The following is a 22,088-nucleotide window of genomic DNA, read 5'->3' on the forward strand; positions in this document are numbered from 1 at the left end:
CGATATAAAACATTTTTATTGGATATTGTGAAAAATGTGCTTACATGAAATTGCTTAGGTGCATGTTAAAACCCGATAAGAAAAAGGGTACTTTTAAATATATATCCTGCTTTTCTTCAAGTTAGTTTACGTAGCGGACCCCGGACTCGCCGTCATACGCAGACCTCAGGTCCATCCTTTGACGATTAAGAGATTCATGCATACATATAATCACATCTTTATCGCTTATGGGGTAAATAGAGTCAACAGTCTCGCAGACTAAAAAATAGGCCGCGTTCAGTTGTATGACTTAATGATGGATTTGAGATTCAAATAGTGACAGGTTGCTAGCCCATCAGCCGTCTGTATGTCACCAAGCAGTATATATTCTATCTCATAAACAAGTGATAAGAAAGCTAATTTTTTTTAAAACTACTAACATTTTAAATTTGAAGAGTTTGTTTGTTTGAACGCGCTAATCTCAGGAACTACTGGGTCGAATTGAAAAATTCTTTTTGCGTTGAATAGACCATTTATCGAGGAAGGCTTTAGGCTATATAACGTCACGCTGCAACTACAAGGAGCAAAGAAATAATGGAAAATGTGGAAAAAACGGGGAAAATTATGCATCCTTGAGGGCTTCAATGATGCCCTAAATAACTATTCTACGCCGACGAAGTTGCGGGCACAGCTAGTTATGTATAACCTTTGCCGCTATAACAAATACTAAAAGTAGTGAGGATGCAACCCGGCCTAAAGCCCCGAAGAAAAAAGATATCTGAGTTCCAACATAGGCAAATTTTTACTGGTAATATGGACAGACTGCTAGTATGTAGAATCATGCCCATTTTCTACAGGGAGTTGCAGACTACATCCGTACACTTGCTAGTACTCTTCATAAAACCTTCAAAGAATCACTACAAATAAAACTACAATTACAAACTAAATTACAATTTATTATAAATACTACAACTACGTTACAACTTTCCTCTCCGGCAGCCCCAATAACTTCCTCACCGTATCCCCGTATTCCTTCACCGTTTCCTCGGTTTCTCCATCATTCATCAGCTTGGACACTGCTTCTTTAAACTCAACTCCGACAGGAATCATACTTACGTCATAAATTCTTATCTCATCGTCCGTCAACTCTCTAAATTCATTATTTGACCTCAAAAACCATTCGACAACATTTCTCTTAGACTTATTGTTATCAAAATCGTAATATTCCATGTCATCCTCACCTTTCTCTCTCTCCCACTCCTCTAAATTCCACGCTTCATGATAGCAAGCGGTTAACAAGTAATTGACATAGTCAAAATTCTGTTTCCTAACAGGACACCGGTCAGCTGTTATCGTGACCAAATCTGTCGTGGAATCATAACGATCACCGACCAATCTTATAAATTTATCACGAGCATGTTTATCTAAGTTTAACGTTGAAAGTTTGATGCGTAATGTCACGATTCTTGCTAAAGGGTTGCGGATGGATGGACTCGCGTGACAATAGTCTGAAGCAATGATTTCAACTGGGTAGTGTTTTTCGATGGCTTCTGTTGAGTTAAGCAGCTTCGGCCATTCCGTACAGTACTTCTTTAGGGCTTCGCATTGCGCTTTAATGGCCGGCGGAGTGAGGTGGAGGAAGTTAGGTATCTTCATCAATTCAGCATTGGCTTTTTTGCCGGGCGGTGCTTGCCCTTTGGGTACGTAGCCCTGTCGCAGTGGCAGGGGCACTGATGACGGATGGAAGGTTTTGGGGCCGGGCCATACGTTCCCCCAGTTCTGGAATTAGAAATAGGAGATATGATTGTGTGAGTTACTAAATAAAATTATACAGTGCTTCCTCCGAAGAATGGAACGCGTTAGCCGTTTCTATCGCGCGAAAAGCTATTGTTATTTCTTTTTTTGTTAAAACTTGAAACGGGTCTGTATTGTTTTTTTAAGCGTTATCGATAAAAATGGCGTCGCGCGATAATAGTGGCGTCGCGCGATAATAGTGTCGTCGCACGATAGTAGTGGCGTCGCACGATAATAGTGTCGTCGCACGATAGTAGTGGCGTCGCACGATAGTAATGGCGTCGCGCGATAGTAGTGGCGTCGCACGATAGTAGTGGCGTCGCACGATAGTAGTGGCGTCGCGCGATAGTAGTGGCGTCGCACGATAGTAGTGGCGTCGCGCGATAGTAGTGGCGTCGCACGATAGTAGTGGCGTCGCGCGATAGTAGTGGCGTCGCGCGATAGTAGTGGCGTCGCGCGATAGTAGTGGCGTCGCGCGATAGTAGTGGCGTCGCGCTATAGTAGTGGCGTCGCACGATAGTAGTGGCGTCGCGCGATAGTAGTGGCGTCGCGCGATAGTAGTGGCGTCGCGCGATAGTAGTGGCGTCGCGCGATAGTAGTGGCGTCGCGCGATAGTAGTGGCGTCGCGCTATAGTAGTGGCGTCGCACGATAGTAGTGGCGTCGCGCGATAGTAGTGGCGTCGCGCGATAGTAGTGGCGTCGCACGATAGTAGTGGCGTCGCGCGGTAGTAGTGGCGTCGCGCGATAGTAGTGGCGTCGCGCGATAGTAGTGGCGTCGCGCGATAGTAGTGGCGTCGCACGATAGTAGTGGCGTCGCGGGGTAGTAGTGGCGTCGCCCGATAGTAGTGGCGTCGCGCGATAGTAGTGGCGTCACGCGATAGTAGTGGCGTCGCGCGATAGTAGTGGCGTCGCGCGATAGTAGTGGCGTCGCGCGATAGTAGTGGCGTCGCGCGATAGTAGTGGCGTCGCGCGATAGTAGTGGCGTCGCGCGATAGTAGTGGCGTCGCGCGATAAAAACGGTGTCGCCTGTGCCATGCTACAGGGACTGGGCAGGTATAAGCTATGTGCCGCTAATTCATTAACTGATGTCTATTTTATTTCAGCTGTGTGGATGTTAAATTGGTTTTTGATAACTATTTTTTATCACATCTTCTTCCTCCATGCTATAGCCGCAGTTGCATCTCACCTCTCTGGAGAGTAGACCCCGGTAATATCTTTGACCATGGGTGAGTCAGGTTTTTACACAAAGGAACTCCCATTGAATTTCCTCAACCTTTGCAGATGGGATTCGCACCTGTGCCTTTCTGCGCATCATGCATTGTAAATGGGCACTTTACCAATTTGACCATGAACGATCCTTCGCTGTTTTTATCATATATTGAACCATAATAGCTGTTGTTCTTCCCAATAAAATTAAATCATAAATCAATTAGACAGAGCCAACAGTGTTGGAGAGAACAAACCTCTTTAGAGTTTTAGAGGTTTTTTCTTCTAATTTCATCTTTGAATTGATTCCATTTTTTGATAGATTTTATCTTTCTTGCTATGTCTCTGCCTCTCATCTTATATATAACTTAAAATAAAATATCTTTTATTTTACCGAGTGCTTCGTTATTTAAATTAAACCACTACTCTGCTAAACTAGTATATCTCTAATCCAAACCTAGAGGTATACTAATAAACAGTCCGGAAAAAGACTGAAAGGCAATATTTAGCTATTTGGCTTCATGATGGAATTGAGATTCAAATAGTGACAAATTGCTAGTCCATCGCCTACAACAGAAATCCCAAGTTTAGCCTATCCCTTAGTCGAATTTTAACACATTCATGGGAGAGATATGGAGTGATTCTATTCCAAAGTGTCAGAAAAAAATGAATGTTTCTTTTTTGCAACTGGCTACCAAAACTAATTTTAGGTTTTGCGCTACTATAGAATGGCAAGAAGCCACTATGATGGATACGCGCTTTATTACAAATCTCTAAGCCGGAACAAACTGCATATTTTGTAGTTTTGACTGGGCCACGACATACATACATACGAAAAGCTTACCTGGTCAGGAGCCATCCTGTCAGCCCTATCAGGCTGTACATCAGCCCTCCTCATAGTCCTCCTCTGCTGCCTTTCCCGTTTCCTCATAATATCCAACACTCGAAACTCTTCTTCATCTTCATCACCTTTCTTTAAAGATATGTCGGTGCTGGTCGAGTTCAAACGCCATATTTTATTATTAAATGCTGCATTCAAGCCATTTGGCTTGTAAATTCTGATAAATAAACTCATTTTTTTTGTAGTTTTTAATAATTTTCAAATAGAAATCATATTGCCATTTTAAGTTTGAGGTTATTTTTTACGAGAAAGCTAGTGTCACTGTCAAATATGTCAAACTTATCCCAAATTTTTAAGGCACACAAATTCGTTCTTTACCACCAGGAGCGAACGTGTGTTTTCCGCCGGTTTTTTAATAACATACTTCACACATGTTTATATTATACTAACTTGCGAATTATGTAAAGAAAAGAACGATTAACAAAAAATATATATATTGGGTGCTATTTAAAAAATAATCGAATGAAAAAATGTCCATTAAGAGACAGGACCGTATTCTAGGGGCCAGACGCAGCAGAACTTATATACGACATAATGTATAAATAATAAAAAACTTTCAATATTAATTATAAAAAAAATTAACTTAACCTAATACCCGCTACAATATTCACATATGTACTTTGTTAATTTATAATGAAGTGGATACTCCTCTCGTGGTGCCGTGTGGTTCCCGGCACTATTACAAAAAAGAATAGGACCACTCCATCTCTTTCCCATGGATGTCGTAAAAGGCGACTAAGGGATAGGCTTATAAACTTAGGATTCCTCTTTTAGGCGATGGGCTAGCAACCTGTCACTATTTGAATCTCGGTTCTATCATTAAGCCAAATAGCTGAACGTGGCCATTCAGTCTTTTCAAGACTGTTGGCTCTGTCTACCCCGCAAGGGATATAGACGTGATCATATGTATGTATGTATACTCCTCACAGGTTAAGACTACTTTCTACATGGAGAAATGCATTTGGGGAAAGGGCATGCCTGTTAATTTCTTTTTATATACAATGAAACACATACAGGTGTATAGGTTTGTAACTAAAGGTAGTACTTTTTTTCACAGAAAGTCTATTTAGTTTTCTCTTATATACATGTGGAAACCCTCTCGTCTGCGTCCCGGCTATACGGAAAATCCGATAGTTACGTGAAGCTTTTGAAATCACACGGTGCCAAAAAATGCCTTATACCACTTTAGCGCTGGGAGGGTGATCTACCGCTCCATACTCGTGACACTTTAGTAACCTACTGGTTAATACGGCAGCGAAGCCTCGATCAAAAAAATCGGTCTAGAGATATATACAAGTACATATTTTAAAAGGGTAATATTGTGTATTTCTCAAAATGACAATTTGGCTAAATGAACCCTTCGCAAAATTATAATTCATCCTTTCACAATCCCCCCACAAGCCTATACCACGAGTCCCATCAGTAAAACACAAATAATTTTACAATATATCTTTATTAGCTGGATCACTTTTTAGCCGCCGGCTTGGGTTTGGCCGCTTCCTTCTTTTTCTTGGGCGGCGGGGGCGCGGTCTTCTTCGGCGCTGGCTTCTTGGGTTTCTTGGACGCCGCCAGTTTAATCAACTGGAATGGAAATTATCAAATCAAATCAAATCAAAATAATTTATTTGTATAATTAACAAATAAAATTGGTAAATTACATCACTCGAATCCCTTTGGGCACTTGCGAAACCTAATTTCGAAACCAGTTTCTCAATAAGTTGAAGGAAGATAAACTACATAATTTTCTTTTCTTCCCTCTAAAAATATGAGACGTACAGTTGCCTTCATGAGATTCTTTTTTTTTACCGAACACGGATGAATTTTACAGTCACATAGAACTGACATATTAAATGGAAATGCTGCTGATCACGAGATACCTTGATGACTTTTTTTTAAATAGCGGATTGGTTGACCAATACCCCACAGGCTTTAGCTCCTATTCCAAAAGGTAAGATTATAAATAAAGTAAATTTATATTTGGCAAGTACAATCAAACTTCTGGACAGATACATAAGACTTAGGCACAAAAAAGGGTAGATCTCATGTAACATTGGCTGCTTTTTCTTTTTTTTTCTTCTCAATTCCCTTGGGACCGGAACCAAAGGCAAAAAAATCTTACGTAAGTTTAAAATTACCTTAACTCTCTTCTCGCGGAGCGCCTGCGCCTTCACAGCGGAATCGCCGGCCGGCAGCTTGATCTGAAACCAAACTTATCATGTAGAGGGAAAGATATAAAATTGAGCGGCAGAAGTGTGAGAAAATAATTCAGGAAGTGTCAACGTGTGAGTAATCACGGTATTCATAACCCAATGCTCTGAAAGAGTGTATCATCATTTGAGAATATATTTATTTAGATCACTTACATCGGTAGTAAAAACCTTTAACAGAAATAGAACAATGGATGCTCCATTGATGAACAAAAGAATATAACCAGTCTGATCTGAAATATGCACAGCAAAAAACACAGCCGCCAAACAAAAAGAATATTTGATTTTATAATTTTTTACAGGAGTAATGCTCAATAATTATTCTCTGGCGGAAATTGAGGAATAGACGTACACGAGATTAAAAAAATAACTTTTGCGGGTAGGAAAATATAAATATTACAGAATAAATGTTGTCCATTATGTAATCTATTGTCTTGCGAGTTTGTTTATTACTGTAAATATCCTTGTTTAACTTTGCATCAAAAAGAAATGTAACATTTCTATCAGCTACCGTTCATATGATTTATGTGGAAGGGAAGAAATACTTACACCGCGCTTTTCAGCCAAAGCCAAAGCCCTCTGATTGTTGATTCTGTTCTGATCCAAAACGGCTTTCCTTCTCAACACAGCGGAGAACGGATTCAGTCTCAGCATGGCCCTCGTGTTGGTCAGTGGGTTAAGTTTCCTTGTGGCACGGACCACGCGTTTGCTGCAAAGACATGAAGTGTGAGTTTTATGGTGGTTTTCAGATGACTGTACAGTGGTGATGAGTGGTGGGTGAGTCAGGTATTGTCAACGTGTGAGTAATCATGGTTGTCATAACCCAATGCTCTGATAGAGAGTATCATCATTTAATAAGAATATTTGTAGCTGTACTTAAGATGTTGTTTTTCTTTCTTCTGATTGAACAGCCAAGGTGCTACATATCCTTGGACTAAAAAACTTGATATCAAACCAGCCCACCTATTCACAAACTTGAAAAGGCGTATCTTCTTTCTCCCAATGATTTGATAGAGTATCATCATACATCAATCACGTCTATATCCCTTTCGGGGTAGACAGAGCCAACAGTCTAAAAGAGAGAAGGCCACGTTCAGCTGTATGGCTTAGCTAAAAAATCAAAAAGTAACAGGTTGCCAGCCCATTGCCTAGTAGAAGAATCCTAAATTTTTAGCCATTCCCTTAATCGCCAAGTTTGCAGGGAACAATAATAATGAATAAAATATAAAGACACAATAAACATACTTGGGCGCACGGAGCACCTTTCTGATTTCGTCAGACTTCAGCAGCCGGCTCAGGTCAGTGTTGGCCATCTTGGGTTGTGGGAGGTTGAAGTTCTTCTTCTCCTTGGATGGGGTCTTCCATGAGCCGAATATGGCGTCTGTAAGAAATTTGACGGTTAGAAGACTTCATTATCTACTTTATCGACATAATCCTCTGGCGCCATCTCTACTCCACAAGTCACAACAACAAAATGACGCGACGCTATTAGTCAGTCAAAACAACTAAGTCTAAATCGCGCAAGCAAAGATTTCACGGATTGGAGCATATATAGTATATATGCTCCAATCCGTGAAATCTTTGCTTTTATATATTATATACAACCTCCAACACAACATCGTCTGTCGTGCGGTTCCCTAGGCATAACACCTAGAATGGCGAAAGATCTTCCCTTTGTAGCCGAATCATTGCTCCCGCTACAATCCAATTATGATGTGTGTGGTGTTCACATTAGATTAGGGATATTTTAAGGGACAATACAGTTGACATTTCAGTCAACCAGACCTCTTTAATATACAGCTAAATGTGCTCCTCATGTCGACACACCAGCTGGCTTGAAGCAAAGCTGATGTTTCCTTCGGGAACATGGTGATATACCCCGGGTGATTCTTAACTTGGACTATAGTGACAGGACAAGTAAAGCTTTTCGGGGACGAATTACGGTTTGCGTGACCAAAACTAAACAATTGATATCTTTATTCACTCATCATTTTCAATTTTGAATATTCTATATGCTGTATATTAAATAGGTTGACTGGAAGAGATTGCATTAGCGATAAGTCCGCCTTTGTACCGTCTCTGTCTGTTTTGTGCTGTGACAATGAGCAGTGACAAGTTGCTAGCCCTAAGTCTATCCCTTAGTCACCTTTTACGACATCCATGGGAAAGAGTTGGGAGTGGTCCTATTCTTCTTTACATTGACGTCCGATTAAAATGCTGCAGTGTAGTTTGTTCCGCCGCTTCTTCTGCACATGCGCTTAGGAGGCGGTAGTAGTTAAAATTAGATTTAAGTGATGTGACGTCAATAAGTGATACCTTGTATCCAATTTTGAAAACAAATTATTCTATTCTATCATTAAGCCAAACAGCTGAACGTGGCCATTCAAGACAGTTGTCTCTGTCTACCCCGCAAGGGATATAGACGTGACCATATGTATGTCAATCTGTTGCTATTTCTGCCGGAGCCAACCAGCTGGCTTGATCAAACTATCACAATAACCACGGTCTGTTGATATATCTTCTCACCGAGCCTGTCAAAAGCGGACTGTGTCCAGATGATGAACCGTCCAACATGTCCGCCCGGGGCAAGTTTGAGCAGGTTCAGCTTGTCCACGTGCAGCATCTCCACGCCCGGGATGTTGCGGAAGGCGCGGGTCAGACCCTGGGGGAGAAAGTTACGATATTATACGTGCCATTAGATTAAAATTATATGTTGCCTATTTAAATAAATAAATAATAAATATATACGGGACATAAATAATATAAATATATGCGGGACAAATTACACTGATTGAGTTAGCCTCGAAGTAAGTTCGAGACTTGTGTTACGAGATACTAACTCAACAATGCTATATTTTATAATAAATACTTATATAGATAAACATCCAAGACCCAGGCCAATCGGAGAAAGTTCGTTTCTCATCATGCCCTGGCCGGGATTCGAACCCGGGACCACCGGTGTCACAGACAAGCGCACTACCGCTGCGCCACAGAGGCCGTTATTTATTTACATACTATTAATGACAACATTGTAATGCTGTTGATTGTTCTAAGGTCTGCCGCGCCGATGGATGCATGGCTGCCAATCTAAGGTCTGCCGCGCCGATGGATGCATGGCTAGGGGCGAGCCTAGTCTCGAGCGTGCCACTTCCGCCATGGGGTTGGGCGACCCCCAGGTAATGGCTAGCCTTACCCTGGCATGCGGGGCTCTGCTGGGGCGGACAAAATTTTTCCCTAGCGTCTCGTGGGAATCGCATGGATGCAAATTTTTTGAAAGAGCACCTAGATGGCGGCGATGGTGTCCGCACCCCATCACGTCTCGTTCCCGGCGGGAGCGGTATGCGGTCTGCTGAAAGCCGCTTTGCGACGATGAATGTAAGAGGAGGAATGAAGGATAAGATTGAGGAAGTATGCCAGATGATGGATGAAAGACGTTTGGATGTGTTGTGCGTGAATGAAACGAAGCGGAAAGGATGCGACGCGACGCAGCACGGCCCTTACACGGCGTATTGGTCTGGAATTTCCAGTACCAGCCGAGGCTGTCAAGGGGTCGGTCTAATTCTTTCTGCACGAATGGCTGAGTGCGTGAATGAGTATGAGTGTGTCAGCCCTCGTCTTCTATGGATTAGGCTGAAAGTTGGAATCACTCGGATCTTCGTTCTAGGTGTTTATGCACCTTGGGATGTGGGTTCGAGGGGTACAACATCAGCAAAAAGCGAAAACGAGGAGTTCTGGAATAGTGTAAGAGAAGTATTGAAAGTTACCAAGCCAAATGAGAAGATTATTATGTTAGGTGATTTTAATGGATGGGTGGGTGTAAAGCGTGATGGATATGAAAAGGTGCTTGGTGCGTTTGGTGACGAAAGGGTGAATGATAATGGAAGAAGTGTATTAGAAATTTGTCTAGAGTGGGATCTTTTTGTGTCGAACTCAATGTTTCAACATAAAAAGATCCACACCTACACAAGAGTGGAAGGTATTTTAAAAAGTATGATAGACTTTGTGATTGTAGATGAAAGATTGAAGAACAAAGTGCTGGATACCCGTGCATATCGCGGTGCTGGCATTGACTCGGACCATTTACTGGTGATATCCCGGATAAGGGGTATCTTCAATCGCTGGCGGCACAGGGTAAGGGAGCAAACCAGCGCTTCGGAAAGAGTAAAAGTAGAAAATTTGCAAGATATGGATGTAGGTAAGAAGTATATTAATAGACTGAAGGATGAATTTGAAGATTTAGAGGAAATGAGCGATATTGAAGATGGATGGAAGGAATTTAAAGAAAGAATTGTGAAAGTAGCTGTTGAAGTGTGTGGTGTAAGTAGAAGAAGGAAAGGAAAAAATCACAAAAATGCGTGGATGAGTAAAGATGTGCAAGAACTTGTGCGATTAAAGAAGAAAGCATGGCTGGATTTGTTAGCAGCAAAAGCTAACTTAAGAATGCAAGAGGTTATAGATGAAGATGTGAATGAAGCACGTAAGGAATATAAGAAAATGAAAGATTTGGTTAAGAAAGCTGTGATTAGAAAGAAAGAAGAGTATAAAGAGGATTTTGATAAAAGGCTATCAGAAGACTTTCAGTCAAATCTGAAAGTATTCTGGAAATCCGTAAGGTCAGCCCGAGGAAATACTATAACCAGAGAGCTGACTAGGATCAGATGCCAGGATGGTAGCGTTGTGAAAGGAGAAGAATGTGTACTAAAGATATGGAAGGACTATTTTGAAAGTTTATTTGAAAAAAAGGAAGGAAATAAGAAAGATTTCTGCTATAGCGAAGAAAAAGAGAATGAGATGGAAGGCGAAATTGAAATGTTCGAAATTGTGGAAGCACTTAAGAGTATGAAAGCGGGAAAGGCTGCTGGGTGTGATAGAGTGTCGGTCGAGATGCTTAAAGCAGGAAAAGGCGTAGTAGCTAGTCAGTTGTACTGCCTTTTCAATTTGTGTTGGAGAAGCGGCCGAGTACCAAAAGATTGGTGTAAGGCTGTTATCGTGCCACTTTACAAAGGAAAAGGGTCACAGCTGGACTGCAAAAATTATCGTGGTATAAGCCTGCTTAGCGTCGTCGGCAAATTGTATGCTAAGGTATTGATTAATAGAGTCAGGAATGAAACTGATGACAAAATATGGGATGCTCAAGCGGGATTTCGAAAGGGAATGGGATGTACTGATCAGGTCTTTTCCTTGCGGTGCATAGCCGAAAAGTTTTTGGCCAAGAGTCAAAAAGTCTATTGCACATTCGTAGATCTGGAAAAGGCCTATGACAGAGTTGAGAGGAATGAATTGTGGTCAGCACTTTCTATGCATGGGGTGAGCAGTCTCTTAATACGAGCACTGAAATCCTTATATGAGGATTCGAGTGCTTGTGTCAGGATAAACGGAGCGCACACTGAGTGGTTTAAGATTGAGAAAGGCGTTAGGCAAGGATGTGTTGCGTCACCGTGGCTGTTCAACCTATTTATGGATAGCTGTTTGACAGATTTGAAAGAGTCTAAAAGTGGATTAAGGATGAATGAGTTACTCGTCAAATGTCTGCTCTATGCCGACGATCAGGTTATACTGGCGTCATCAGCGGAGGAGTTACAGGAGATGGTAAACTGTATGCATGAAGCTTTAAAAGAGAAAGGAATGAAAGTGAACGTAAGTAAAACTAAAACACTGGTTTTTGAAATGGAGAAAGAAATGACAGCATGTAATATTTTGATTGGAGGAGAAAAAGTGGAGCAAGTGAAAGAGTTTGTATATCTAGGATCAAAGTTTACATCAGATGGCAAGTATGATAGTGATATTGAAAGGAGAGTGAACGCGGGGAACATGGTGAATGGAGCTTTGCATGCCTTTATGAGCAGTCAGAAACTATCCAAAAAGGCTCGACTGGCTGTGCACAGGGGCGTGTTGGTCCCGACATTAATGTATGGGAGTGAAAGTTGGGTATGGCAAAAGAAGCATGAAAGCAGAATAAATGCAGTGGAAATGAGAGCGTTAAGGAGTATGATGGGTGTGAAATTGAGTGACAGGATAAGGAACAGCGTGATAAGGGAATGTTGTGATGTGAAAGAAGATGTAGTTACAGGAATAGAAAAGGGTATGTTAAGATGGTTCGGTCATGTGGAGAGGATGAATGAAAGCAGGTTGACTAAGCAGATATACAAGGAGAGTGTGGAGGGAAAGGTCGGAGTGGGAAGACCTAGACGAACGTATCTTGATCAAATTAAGGACGTCCTGGTAAAGGGTCAGGTCAAAAGTACCCGAAACCGCCGAGCTTGTATGAAGAGAGTTATGAATGTGGACGAAGCGAAAGAAGTATGCAGAGATCGTGGCAAGTGGAAAGAGGTAGTCTCTGCCTACCCCTCCGGGAAAGAGGCGTGATTTTATGTATGTATGTATGTTGATTTAATTAATAAATTAATCAAATCAATCAATCAAGGTGGAATAGCCCGCTTCTGATGGGGTTCCAAAGCTATCCTTCACGAGAATGTGACATGGATAAACAAAAAGCAATAAGTTGAATTAGAAGTTCACTTCTACCAAAAACTGACTGAACCGGAAACCTTGTCTCATAGGTCATATGAGAGAGATATGAAAAGATGATATTTATAAACGATAAACGTTATTTTTACACACGCCATACCGCTCCAAAATTCATCTCCTCTCATGGGTCTACTAGAAGAGACTTCTATTGAAATAAGTACCTTTGTACAAGAATTACTGCATTAAATGCTCCTGTACATAATTTTGTGTACATAAATCCTACTAATATTATAAATGCGAATGTTTGTGAGTATGTCAGGATGTCAGTATGGATGTTTGTTACTCATTCACGCAAAAACTACTTAACCGATTACGATGAAATTTGGTATATGGGTAGCTGAAGACGCAGAATAACATATAGGCTACTTTTTATCCCGGAGTTCCCGCGGGATTGATAGGGTTTCCACGCGGATGAAGTCGCGGGCGGCCTCTAGTAAATAAATAAGATGTTTCAATGTGCTCCTCATGTCGACACACCAGCTGACTGCGTGCCAAGCTAATGTTTCCTTTGGGACCATGGTAATATTCCCCGGTCATTCATAACTTAAACTGCATGGACAGAACAAGTAAAGCTTTCTGGGGATCTAACAGACTACATACAGGGTGTCTGACACAGTAAATCATAAACATGCTCAAACACTTATAATATACTAGCTGCGCCTGCGACTTCGTCCGCGTGGAATTGTTATTTTGGGTATCATTGAAACCCCTTAAGGATTAATTATCCCTTTTTTTTTAAATTTTCCATTATTTCTTAGCTTATAGTTGTAATGTTATATAACCTAAAGCATTCCTTGATAAATGGGTCTATTCAACACAAAAATAATTTTTCAATTCGTACCAGTAGTTCCTGAGATTAGCTCGTTCAAACAAACAAACTCTTCAGCTTTATTATATAAGTATTAGTCCATTACTAACATTCTTAGAAGTATAACTATCATACCTGGTCCTTGTTGTAGACGATGAGAGGCCCTTTACGCTGGACACGTCTGCGGTTGCGCATCTTGCCTTTGCCGGCGCGCAGGCGCTGAGACTTGTACACCTGAGATAAAAATAAATATATTAGTATACTATAGTTATGGTCCACAATCGATGCAGGGTACTACAACAACGCCAGACGCCATTTTGATAGAATTAAACATGACCTTGAGAAAGGTGAAATTTCGGAAATAAAGATCCTTGGGTTGATAACCACTAGTAAGATTTAAGGACGTCCTGGTAAAGGGTCAGGTCAAAAGTACCCGAAACCGCCGAGCTTGCATGAAGAGAGTTATGAATGTGGATGAAGCGAAGGAAGTATGCAGAGATCGTGGCAAGTGGAAAGAGGTAGTATCTGCCTACCCCTCTGGGAAAGAGGCGTGATTTCATGTATGTATGTATGTAAAATTACCATAATACTTCGTTATTGCTGTGAAAGAATACGTCGTATTCTTTATAAAAAATTGTAATCCACAAATTATAACAATCGAAAATATGAGTTTCGATTGCCTGTTAGTGTTATGGACAGTTTTCTTTCGTCTCAGCTAAAAAGGGCGCAAACATTTACGTTCACGCACTGTTGCGTGTGAGACAGTACAGTCGGCTCAGAAGATAGTTGTGCCAACTCGCCTATATTGATGTACAGGAGGTACCCCTGATATCTTACAAATTTTGTTTATTCAGTATGTGTTTACAAATCCGTGTGGTTCCCGGCACCAAAACAAAAAAGAATAGGACCACTCTATCTCTTTCCCATGGATGTCGTAAAAGGCAGCCTGTCACTATTTGAATCTCAATTGTACCATTGAGCCAAATAGCTGAATGTGGCTTATCATTCTTTTCAGGACTGTGTTACGAATAAATTCTTTTTACTTTACTCCTTCCGATTGTAAGTTACACTGTTATCACACAATAAACGAAAAGAAAATCAATTATTTGTAATTTATTTCGATGGTAAATCTAAACTAAGACAAGAAAAGATAATCCGTGAACAACTTACCTAGATAAAGCGCATACCATACAGACAGAGAAAATATGGAGAAGACTTCACTTTATACTACGCAGTGATGTGATAGATGAGAATGTACCTTCAGAACATCGGACCACGCCTTGACGCGTCTCAGGAAGATGACCGCCTGTTTGGTCTTGTTGATCTCTTGCACTTTGTCGGAGACCACCAGCGGGAGCTCTGGCACCTTGTCGATCACGTGACCTGCAATATTATACAGTTGTAAGGGTGTGGTAAAAAGAGTAGGACCACTCCATCTCTTTCCCATGGATGTCGTAAAAGGCGACTAAGGCATAGGCATTATAAACTTGGGATTCCTCTTTTAGGCGATGGGCTAGCAACCTATCACTACGATATAGTTGAAAGTGTAGCAGCCACCATGCACCCGTGCTGGCCACGGAGCCAGCCCGGAACGCCATGTGGCTCCAATGATGTCGCACTAATCCGCAGTGACAACCAACAGCACAAAGCCTTTGGATGTGGACATTTAGTGCTAGAACTAAGTTATACAGACTTTCTTTCACCATTCTTCAGGCCGGCAAAAAGGCGACTAAGGACAAGGAATAGGCATCGAGTGCAGCTTTTGCTTCATGATCCAATATGAATAAGGTTCACCTCCTAAATTTTAGTCCTAAAAAAAACTGAAATAACCACAACACAATACCTCTAGCCTGCACCAGAGCGGGAACCCCCGTAGCGGCGACGGCGGCCGCCACAGCGGCGCGGCGCACGCGCAGGTTGACGCGGCGATGCCAGCGCCGCCACGGCTTGGTCGGCGCGAACATGCGACCTCCACGGCACATGTTGCCGAACGCGCCCTGCCCGGACCTGATTTCCAAATTCGAAAAGAAGACTGTTTTATCGATTTCGAAATTGTCAATGTTCTTTATTGAAAAATTAGCTGTGCCCGCGACCTCGTCCGCGTGGATACTTATATTGGGCATAATTTTTTTTTCACATTTACCATTATTTCTTCGCTCCTGATAGTTGCAGCGTAATGTTATATAGCCTAAAGCCTTCCTCGATAAATGGCCTATTCAACACAAAAATAATTTTTCAATTCGAACCAGTAGTTGCTGAGATTAGGGCATTCAAACAAACAAACAAACTCTTCAGCTTGATAATATTAGTATAGATGATGACTAAATTACAGAATAATATTGACAATTTCATTTCTTAAAAATTGAAGATTGCTTTTTATTTCCCCAATTATTTAGTTGCGTTCACATCAAGCCAACCATAGTCTCGTTCACGAACTTAAGCTTATGGCAAACCGTCAAAATAACAGAAGCCTATGGAAACCTTTTTGTTGGCTCGGTGTATACCGGTGTTTAGAAAAAATATACAGTTAAATATCTCGAAGTGTCTAATAAATTTGGTCCCACCATCCAATTGTTTTTATGTGTAATACGCTGGAGAAGAAGTATGGGTAAATAAAAGTCATGGCTGAATAGAATCCAGTCAGCACCCGACCACACCACAGAAGATATTATAAAAATAAATATAGTATTATATTTATTTTTATTTGTAGTTTATACAAGTTGGATTAAAAATTAATTAAGATTATTAATTACATACCTTAAATGAAGTTAGTATTCAAAAACTGTTAAAATATAGCTTTGTGTAGGTCGCAATTTTTTTTTTCATATTTTTATTTATTTATTGTTTATTGTAAAAATTACAATTTGTAATGAACCTTTGTATGGGTGATAATAATAATGTATAATAAACATACTTTCTATACCATATATAATGTAAAAGAATTTTTGGAAAGACGCAACCTATAGACATTACTAGTATTATAAAAAAATATATATTTTATTATTATTGTTATGGACCTAGTATCTGGAATTTTGACATTATTGACATGATTTTATAATATTGACACTTATTCTAGCACAAATTAATAAGAAATTATAATCTGTAATATCTGTAATATATTTAATATTTGCATGCTATATTTAAGCAGAACATGTATTAGGACTACAATTTACTGTGACATCTTTTATAACCATGTTTTAAGCAAATAAATGAATTGAATACTATAAACCTATACTTAACACAAGTCTAATTTGACGCAATGTAATGGTATTAAAAAAATACAGGATGGAAAAAAATCGATTTAATGAGCGAAAGTTGAAAGAAGAAGAAATTATAGAGTAAAAAAGCAAAGATATAATGAATATTCTATAAAAAGCTACTTTCACATTACGCTTGCTGGAATCAAATGCAATGTTATGTTACTATACTCCAATGTTAATTTGGATTGTAGCAGCCACCATGCACCCGTGCTGGCCACGGAGCCAGCCCGGAACGCCATGTGGCTCCACTGATGTCGCACTAATCCGCAGTGACAACCAACAGCACAAAGCCTTTGGATGTGGACATTTAGTGCTAGAACTTAGTGAATATAATGACCGCATTATGAATGCATTGTGACATTAAAAAAAAGAAAGAAAATTCAATGAATAAATATATAAATGATCGCCAAGTATAGTAAATGCTTTGAGGTCAATTAAAATGTGTACTGTTAAGATGGATTTGGGAGTAATTTTGTCAGAACATTTGTAAAAAGAGAACTGCCTCCAATCGACACTTTATTAAAAACCGCATCACAATCGGTTCAGCGAAACGCGAGATAATCGCGGACAATAATACATACATACAGGTCACACTGAGAACTACCTTACCTACCTAAAAGTTAACAGCTACTTTTATTTTATTTTGATTATATTTGTGACTAATATAGTAGAAGTAAAAAGAGTAGATGAGTGTTGGAATGGAGATTCTCATGTATTAAGTCTAGTATATAAGCCAATTGTTTGCAAGATGACAAAAGAATGAATTTTGTGAACATTCAACACTTTTATCAGTATAGTGATTTACTATAACTGGTGATCACTTAAACATCGAAAACAGTTCAAATTTCCAGGATTATAAACCTTAAAAAGTTGGGCCATAATTAATCCTGTCAGTACTTGAAAAAACGAACGAATTTGACTTTTAATTTGAGTTTGAAAATTAAAAATATATTTAATTATCAATTAAATTCTATTTCTGATTGGCCTAGGTCTTGGATGTCTTAAAAAATATAGTATTGTTGCTGTTGAGTTAGTATCTCATATGACAAGTCTCTGTCTAACTTTGAGCCTGACTCAATCTGTGTAATTTGACCTATACATTTATTTATTTTCTTTACAGTTTGCAAAGAATAAAATTTGAGTGACTTACGGTCTGTGTCAACCCCATGCGGAGTGCAATAAGGAGAGGAATATCATGATGGAGTCAGCAAACTTAAAATACTATGGAATTATAAATACCATCATTTTAAAATTTCCCAAAACCAAAAATAAAACGACCAAGGATTGACACAGAACAAAATTTTTCATGAGAAAAGATTTTTAGCATAGGACCATCTAAGGACTGTACTCAATTATTTTTCCATAGTATATTAGTTGGCTGGATGGACATAAAATGCAATACTTTCAACAATATTGATAGCTGCCATTATAATTTGCTAACTTCACTTTTTTCTACTCTAACACCCAATATTTCTCTACCAACCTTCTACCAAACTTTTTTTTCTGGCAACCCTATAATTTGCAATCTAATCCCAGCATATGAAGGCACACAAACCCTCAATTGCCCATTCGCCAAAGTTTATCAGTGACAAAGCATTATGAGTGTTTAAATTATAGTGACTATTCCAATTCGCCAAATATCCAGCAGTGTTAATATTAAAACCATCAACAGTGTCAGATTTGAACTAGTTTACCTGTGGGTACCACCACCGCGCACACGGGGAATACGAGCGACGGCGCGTCCGGTACCCCATGACTCAGCACTGGTTTGGTGACCTGTTGACAGTTATTTAATATTGACCTTAGAAATTGGGAAACTGATCTCTGAAATCATATTGAGACTGATGTGAAATTCTACAATAAACAGGCAGCTTTTCTGTTCAGTCTACACCTTAGCGTTGTTTATATGTATTTACGAATTCTAAGTTTACACCAAACCCCCTGGCTAAGCACAACCCGTTTTTATCATGAGATAAATTATTACTGTTTCCCTTTCCAATTCAACTTAAGAAAATATTAACACTATTAATTAGTCAACAATGATTGAACCAGTTATGTAGCCCCACCAACTTCAAAATACAGAACCCTTAAACATTTTACATTTCATCAAAATGAAATCAATAGTTCGAAATTTATCATAATACATACACACATATACATATATAAAAAATGTTTTTAGCCCCAAGTTGATTTGTAGATGTCATTGGCTTCACCCTCAGTCAACTATGTACAATAGATTATTACAGAGTAACTTTATCCCATACATACTTTTAATTGAACGAATGAATTTTGATTTGACACATTGAAACATGTACAACTTGTAAAGTACAATAAGCAGACTTATGCTAATAGCATTACTGTTTATTGTACTGCTGAAATTTGGGATCCTTTTTGTGTGAAACAAATAACAAACGAACTTTAGATTTTTAACTTTCACTGTTATTTGAACTAAATGCATTACATTTTATTTATTACATTGAATTATAAACTATGATCTAAAATCAGTGAACTCGATTATCTTAATAACTATCATAATAATTATGCAATCAAAAAACAATTCTAATTTATCTTTTCTTTTTTTTACATCAATTTTAGCATCTATTACCAGCCATTACTATTATTAAACCAATGAGGTTGCATTACTCTTTTCAAATTGTGATTCCTGAATTGAACAATTATCAAACAGATTACCATTTGGTTAAGCAGAGAACCTTGGTGTATATATGTTTATACTTGTTATGAAACCATTTTTTTTTGTCTATCAGACTGGATATATCAAATACTTACAATTTTCAGATAATTCATTCAAGAAGTTATTTCCTAACAATTATCTTCTTTAATTTAAAAGTCTGAAAAATACCTACGTAGTAAAACAAACATTCAAACACTAACCGGCTTCTTTGCTTACGCAGTACGGCTGCCGGGCATTCTTGGACATGGATACGTGGACATCGTTCACAATGTCAGGCCGGATGGGTGCCTTGAACACGAATGGCAGAGGCAAGGCAGCCCCGGCGACCACCTCACTCTTCTCGGAGTACACCGACACTAAAGGTCGGGCTACGGATAAACTCTGAAATGGATTTACAGTTTAAGTGTTGCCATAAACTGCATTGACAGAAAGATTGGATCGAAAATGTGTGACACCCACTTAATATATTGTTTTAATGTTTTTGTTTTATTAAGATGTCTAACAACTATTCTTGTGACAAAATAGTAGTTGAATAAGACAAATATAGGTCTTCACAGCAAAACATGTAAACAGCAGATTTCAATCTTAGGACTTTTTTTACCAGATTTAACTAAGCCAATTTGAATTGTAATCATTTACAATGGTACATTTGCAACAGATTTTCTGATTGAACAATACAACATTTTTATGCTTGTCTTCTTTCTTTATTTTTCTTTATGCATATTATCTAAAATCTATGGGAAAATAGTAGTCAAGGTATAAGTATTATCGTTTATCTGATACAAAACAGGATATTTGGTTATAGTGGTCAATAAAATATTTGTGTTCCTCACGTCGACACACTGCAGTCATCTTGACCAAAGTGTTTCCTAAGGGAACATATTGCTTTTCCCCTACGTGTACCTAGAGAGCTATAACAGCCAACTAGGAAGAGTTCGGGGCAGGATGAGTAGTGAGAATATCACACCTAACCTCAAAATTTATCGACTGAAATATGGTCCCTTCCAACCTTCTTTCCAGAAAAGAGAGATATAGAGTGGAGTTAGTTGAGATTTAGAGTGGAGGGAACATATTCTAATTCGTTTTGGATAGATTTTATGGCAATAAACAGATTTGAGTGAATAAATGTCAATGGCGTGTTGGAATATATATATTCCAGATTAATGAATTATCCACGAAATTAAAGCGACAAAATCGTTAAAATCACTTCCATACAATATATCAATGATATAAAACGAAGAAATAAGCAAATAAACGAAAGATTTACGAATAAATGTTACCAAACACGTGGGACAACCTGCAACTTCGACTAAACAAAAACATCACTTACACTATTTCAGATCCAATCACTGCACAATGCTCTTAATGATTAATCACTTCTTTTACAATTACACTTACCATTTCGCTATAACAGCGAGAAATTTCCTCCAAAACACACTATTAGCGGCGGTTAAGACCATCCGCCATGCCACGGAGGAATAAAAAGACCGGAAGCGTTGAAGGAAAATTTTGACAGTGCAAAAGGACTATTGCCAGATTCAAAAATGAATGAACAAAGAAGTCATTTTATTTCTCTTAAGTATTAAAAATAAAAGAGGCAGAAAAAAATGATTAAATAATCCAAGTTACATATTTTAAAGCGAAATAATAGTATTTAAGCGTACCTATTTTAATGGTTCTACGTAAAATTTTTGATATTTATTATAAAGAGTAAAACTATTACTTTTTTTTTATTTATTTTCAGGAGGCAAAAGGTACTAGCCCGTGCAGCCAAAAACCCATAGACTACTAGGAATAAGTTTTTTTTTTATTCAAATGATATATTAATAGCTGCGCATACGGCATACACCGGGCCGGGCCGCTACGGCCGCCCCATTGACCTGCCTACAGCTGTAGGCAGCGAAGAGGCTAATGAAGAGGGCCAAAAGCCCTGACCATTCACTCCGACTCCCCTTAGGGAGTATGGGAAGACCCCTTGTCGTACACTGGGCCAAACATAGACAGAGTATGCATAGAACCAGTTTCGTCTGTTTTGTTTTAACACGCATGTTGTCTCATGTTGAATAGGCATTCCTTCACTCAAATGTCTTAACTCAGCTCAGAAACTCCGACCCTCAAACTATTGTCAAACAATTCACGACTGACGGTTCTGAAGCACAACTGTGACCATGTCAATTCAAACTATGGAATTAATACAACTATTATATAGTATTACATTAAAATTATATTTATTATCTCCATATATTTGAGAAAAACGAGGTATTAATTCGTACTTACATAATAAGTTCACGGATCTAAATAAAGTTTTTCAAAGCAATGGACCAAACAAATGATCCCACATGTAGCCACAACTGCAGAGGTAGGAATCATCAAGAAAAATCACAAGACGATGACAAAATTGTTCCTTCTTTTATCGTTGTATCAGATAAACAGATCATGAAGCTTCAAACTGATGAGAAAATCAGTCATCAGACCTTAATGCAGAAATGCGTGGACAGTGATTTACTTTCAATCATTGACGCCCCAGACCAAATAAATAATCCTCACGCCGATAAAGCTACAAAGGATCTTCCAATTCAACTTTATGATTACGATAAAGATATGTTGTCTTTCATCAATGATCAGAAACTTGTAGTTCCAGCAAATGATGATCTTCAAATTATATCATTAGATGATAATAAAATCATGTCTTCATTCATCGACATACCAGATC

The 22,088-nt window shown here is 39.0% G+C and overlaps 2 protein-coding genes across 2 annotated transcripts; both read right to left on the reverse strand.

Moving 5' to 3' along the window:
- Positions 1 to 914: 914 nt before the first annotated feature.
- LOC106138262 (small ribosomal subunit protein mS35) lies at positions 915 to 4,130 on the reverse strand. Its single transcript, XM_013339373.2, has 2 exons — positions 3,824 to 4,130; positions 915 to 1,758 (listed from the first exon to the last, which is right to left on the reverse strand). Exons 1-2 carry the CDS (start codon positions 4,052 to 4,054, stop codon positions 952 to 954), a joined length of 1,038 nt encoding a protein of 345 aa, XP_013194827.2. The 5' UTR covers positions 4,055 to 4,130; the 3' UTR covers positions 915 to 951.
- A 1,184-nt stretch (positions 4,131 to 5,314) lies between these two features.
- Positions 5,315 to 20,930, reverse strand: LOC106138260 (large ribosomal subunit protein uL4). Its single transcript, XM_060952278.1, has 11 exons — positions 20,774 to 20,930; positions 19,576 to 19,756; positions 18,378 to 18,459; positions 15,267 to 15,430; positions 14,682 to 14,806; positions 13,559 to 13,657; positions 8,614 to 8,749; positions 7,333 to 7,468; positions 6,637 to 6,796; positions 6,016 to 6,078; positions 5,315 to 5,461 (listed from the first exon to the last, which is right to left on the reverse strand). The coding sequence occupies exons 1-11, from the start codon at positions 20,774 to 20,776 to the stop codon at positions 5,345 to 5,347; spliced, it is 1,266 nt and encodes a 421-aa protein (XP_060808261.1). The 5' UTR covers positions 20,777 to 20,930; the 3' UTR covers positions 5,315 to 5,344.
- Positions 20,931 to 22,088: the final 1,158 nt, after the last annotated feature.

Source organism: Amyelois transitella, chromosome 28 (genome assembly GCF_032362555.1).
Source record: "Amyelois transitella isolate CPQ chromosome 28, ilAmyTran1.1, whole genome shotgun sequence".
In the NCBI taxonomy this organism is placed as follows: domain Eukaryota; kingdom Metazoa; phylum Arthropoda; class Insecta; order Lepidoptera; family Pyralidae; genus Amyelois; species Amyelois transitella.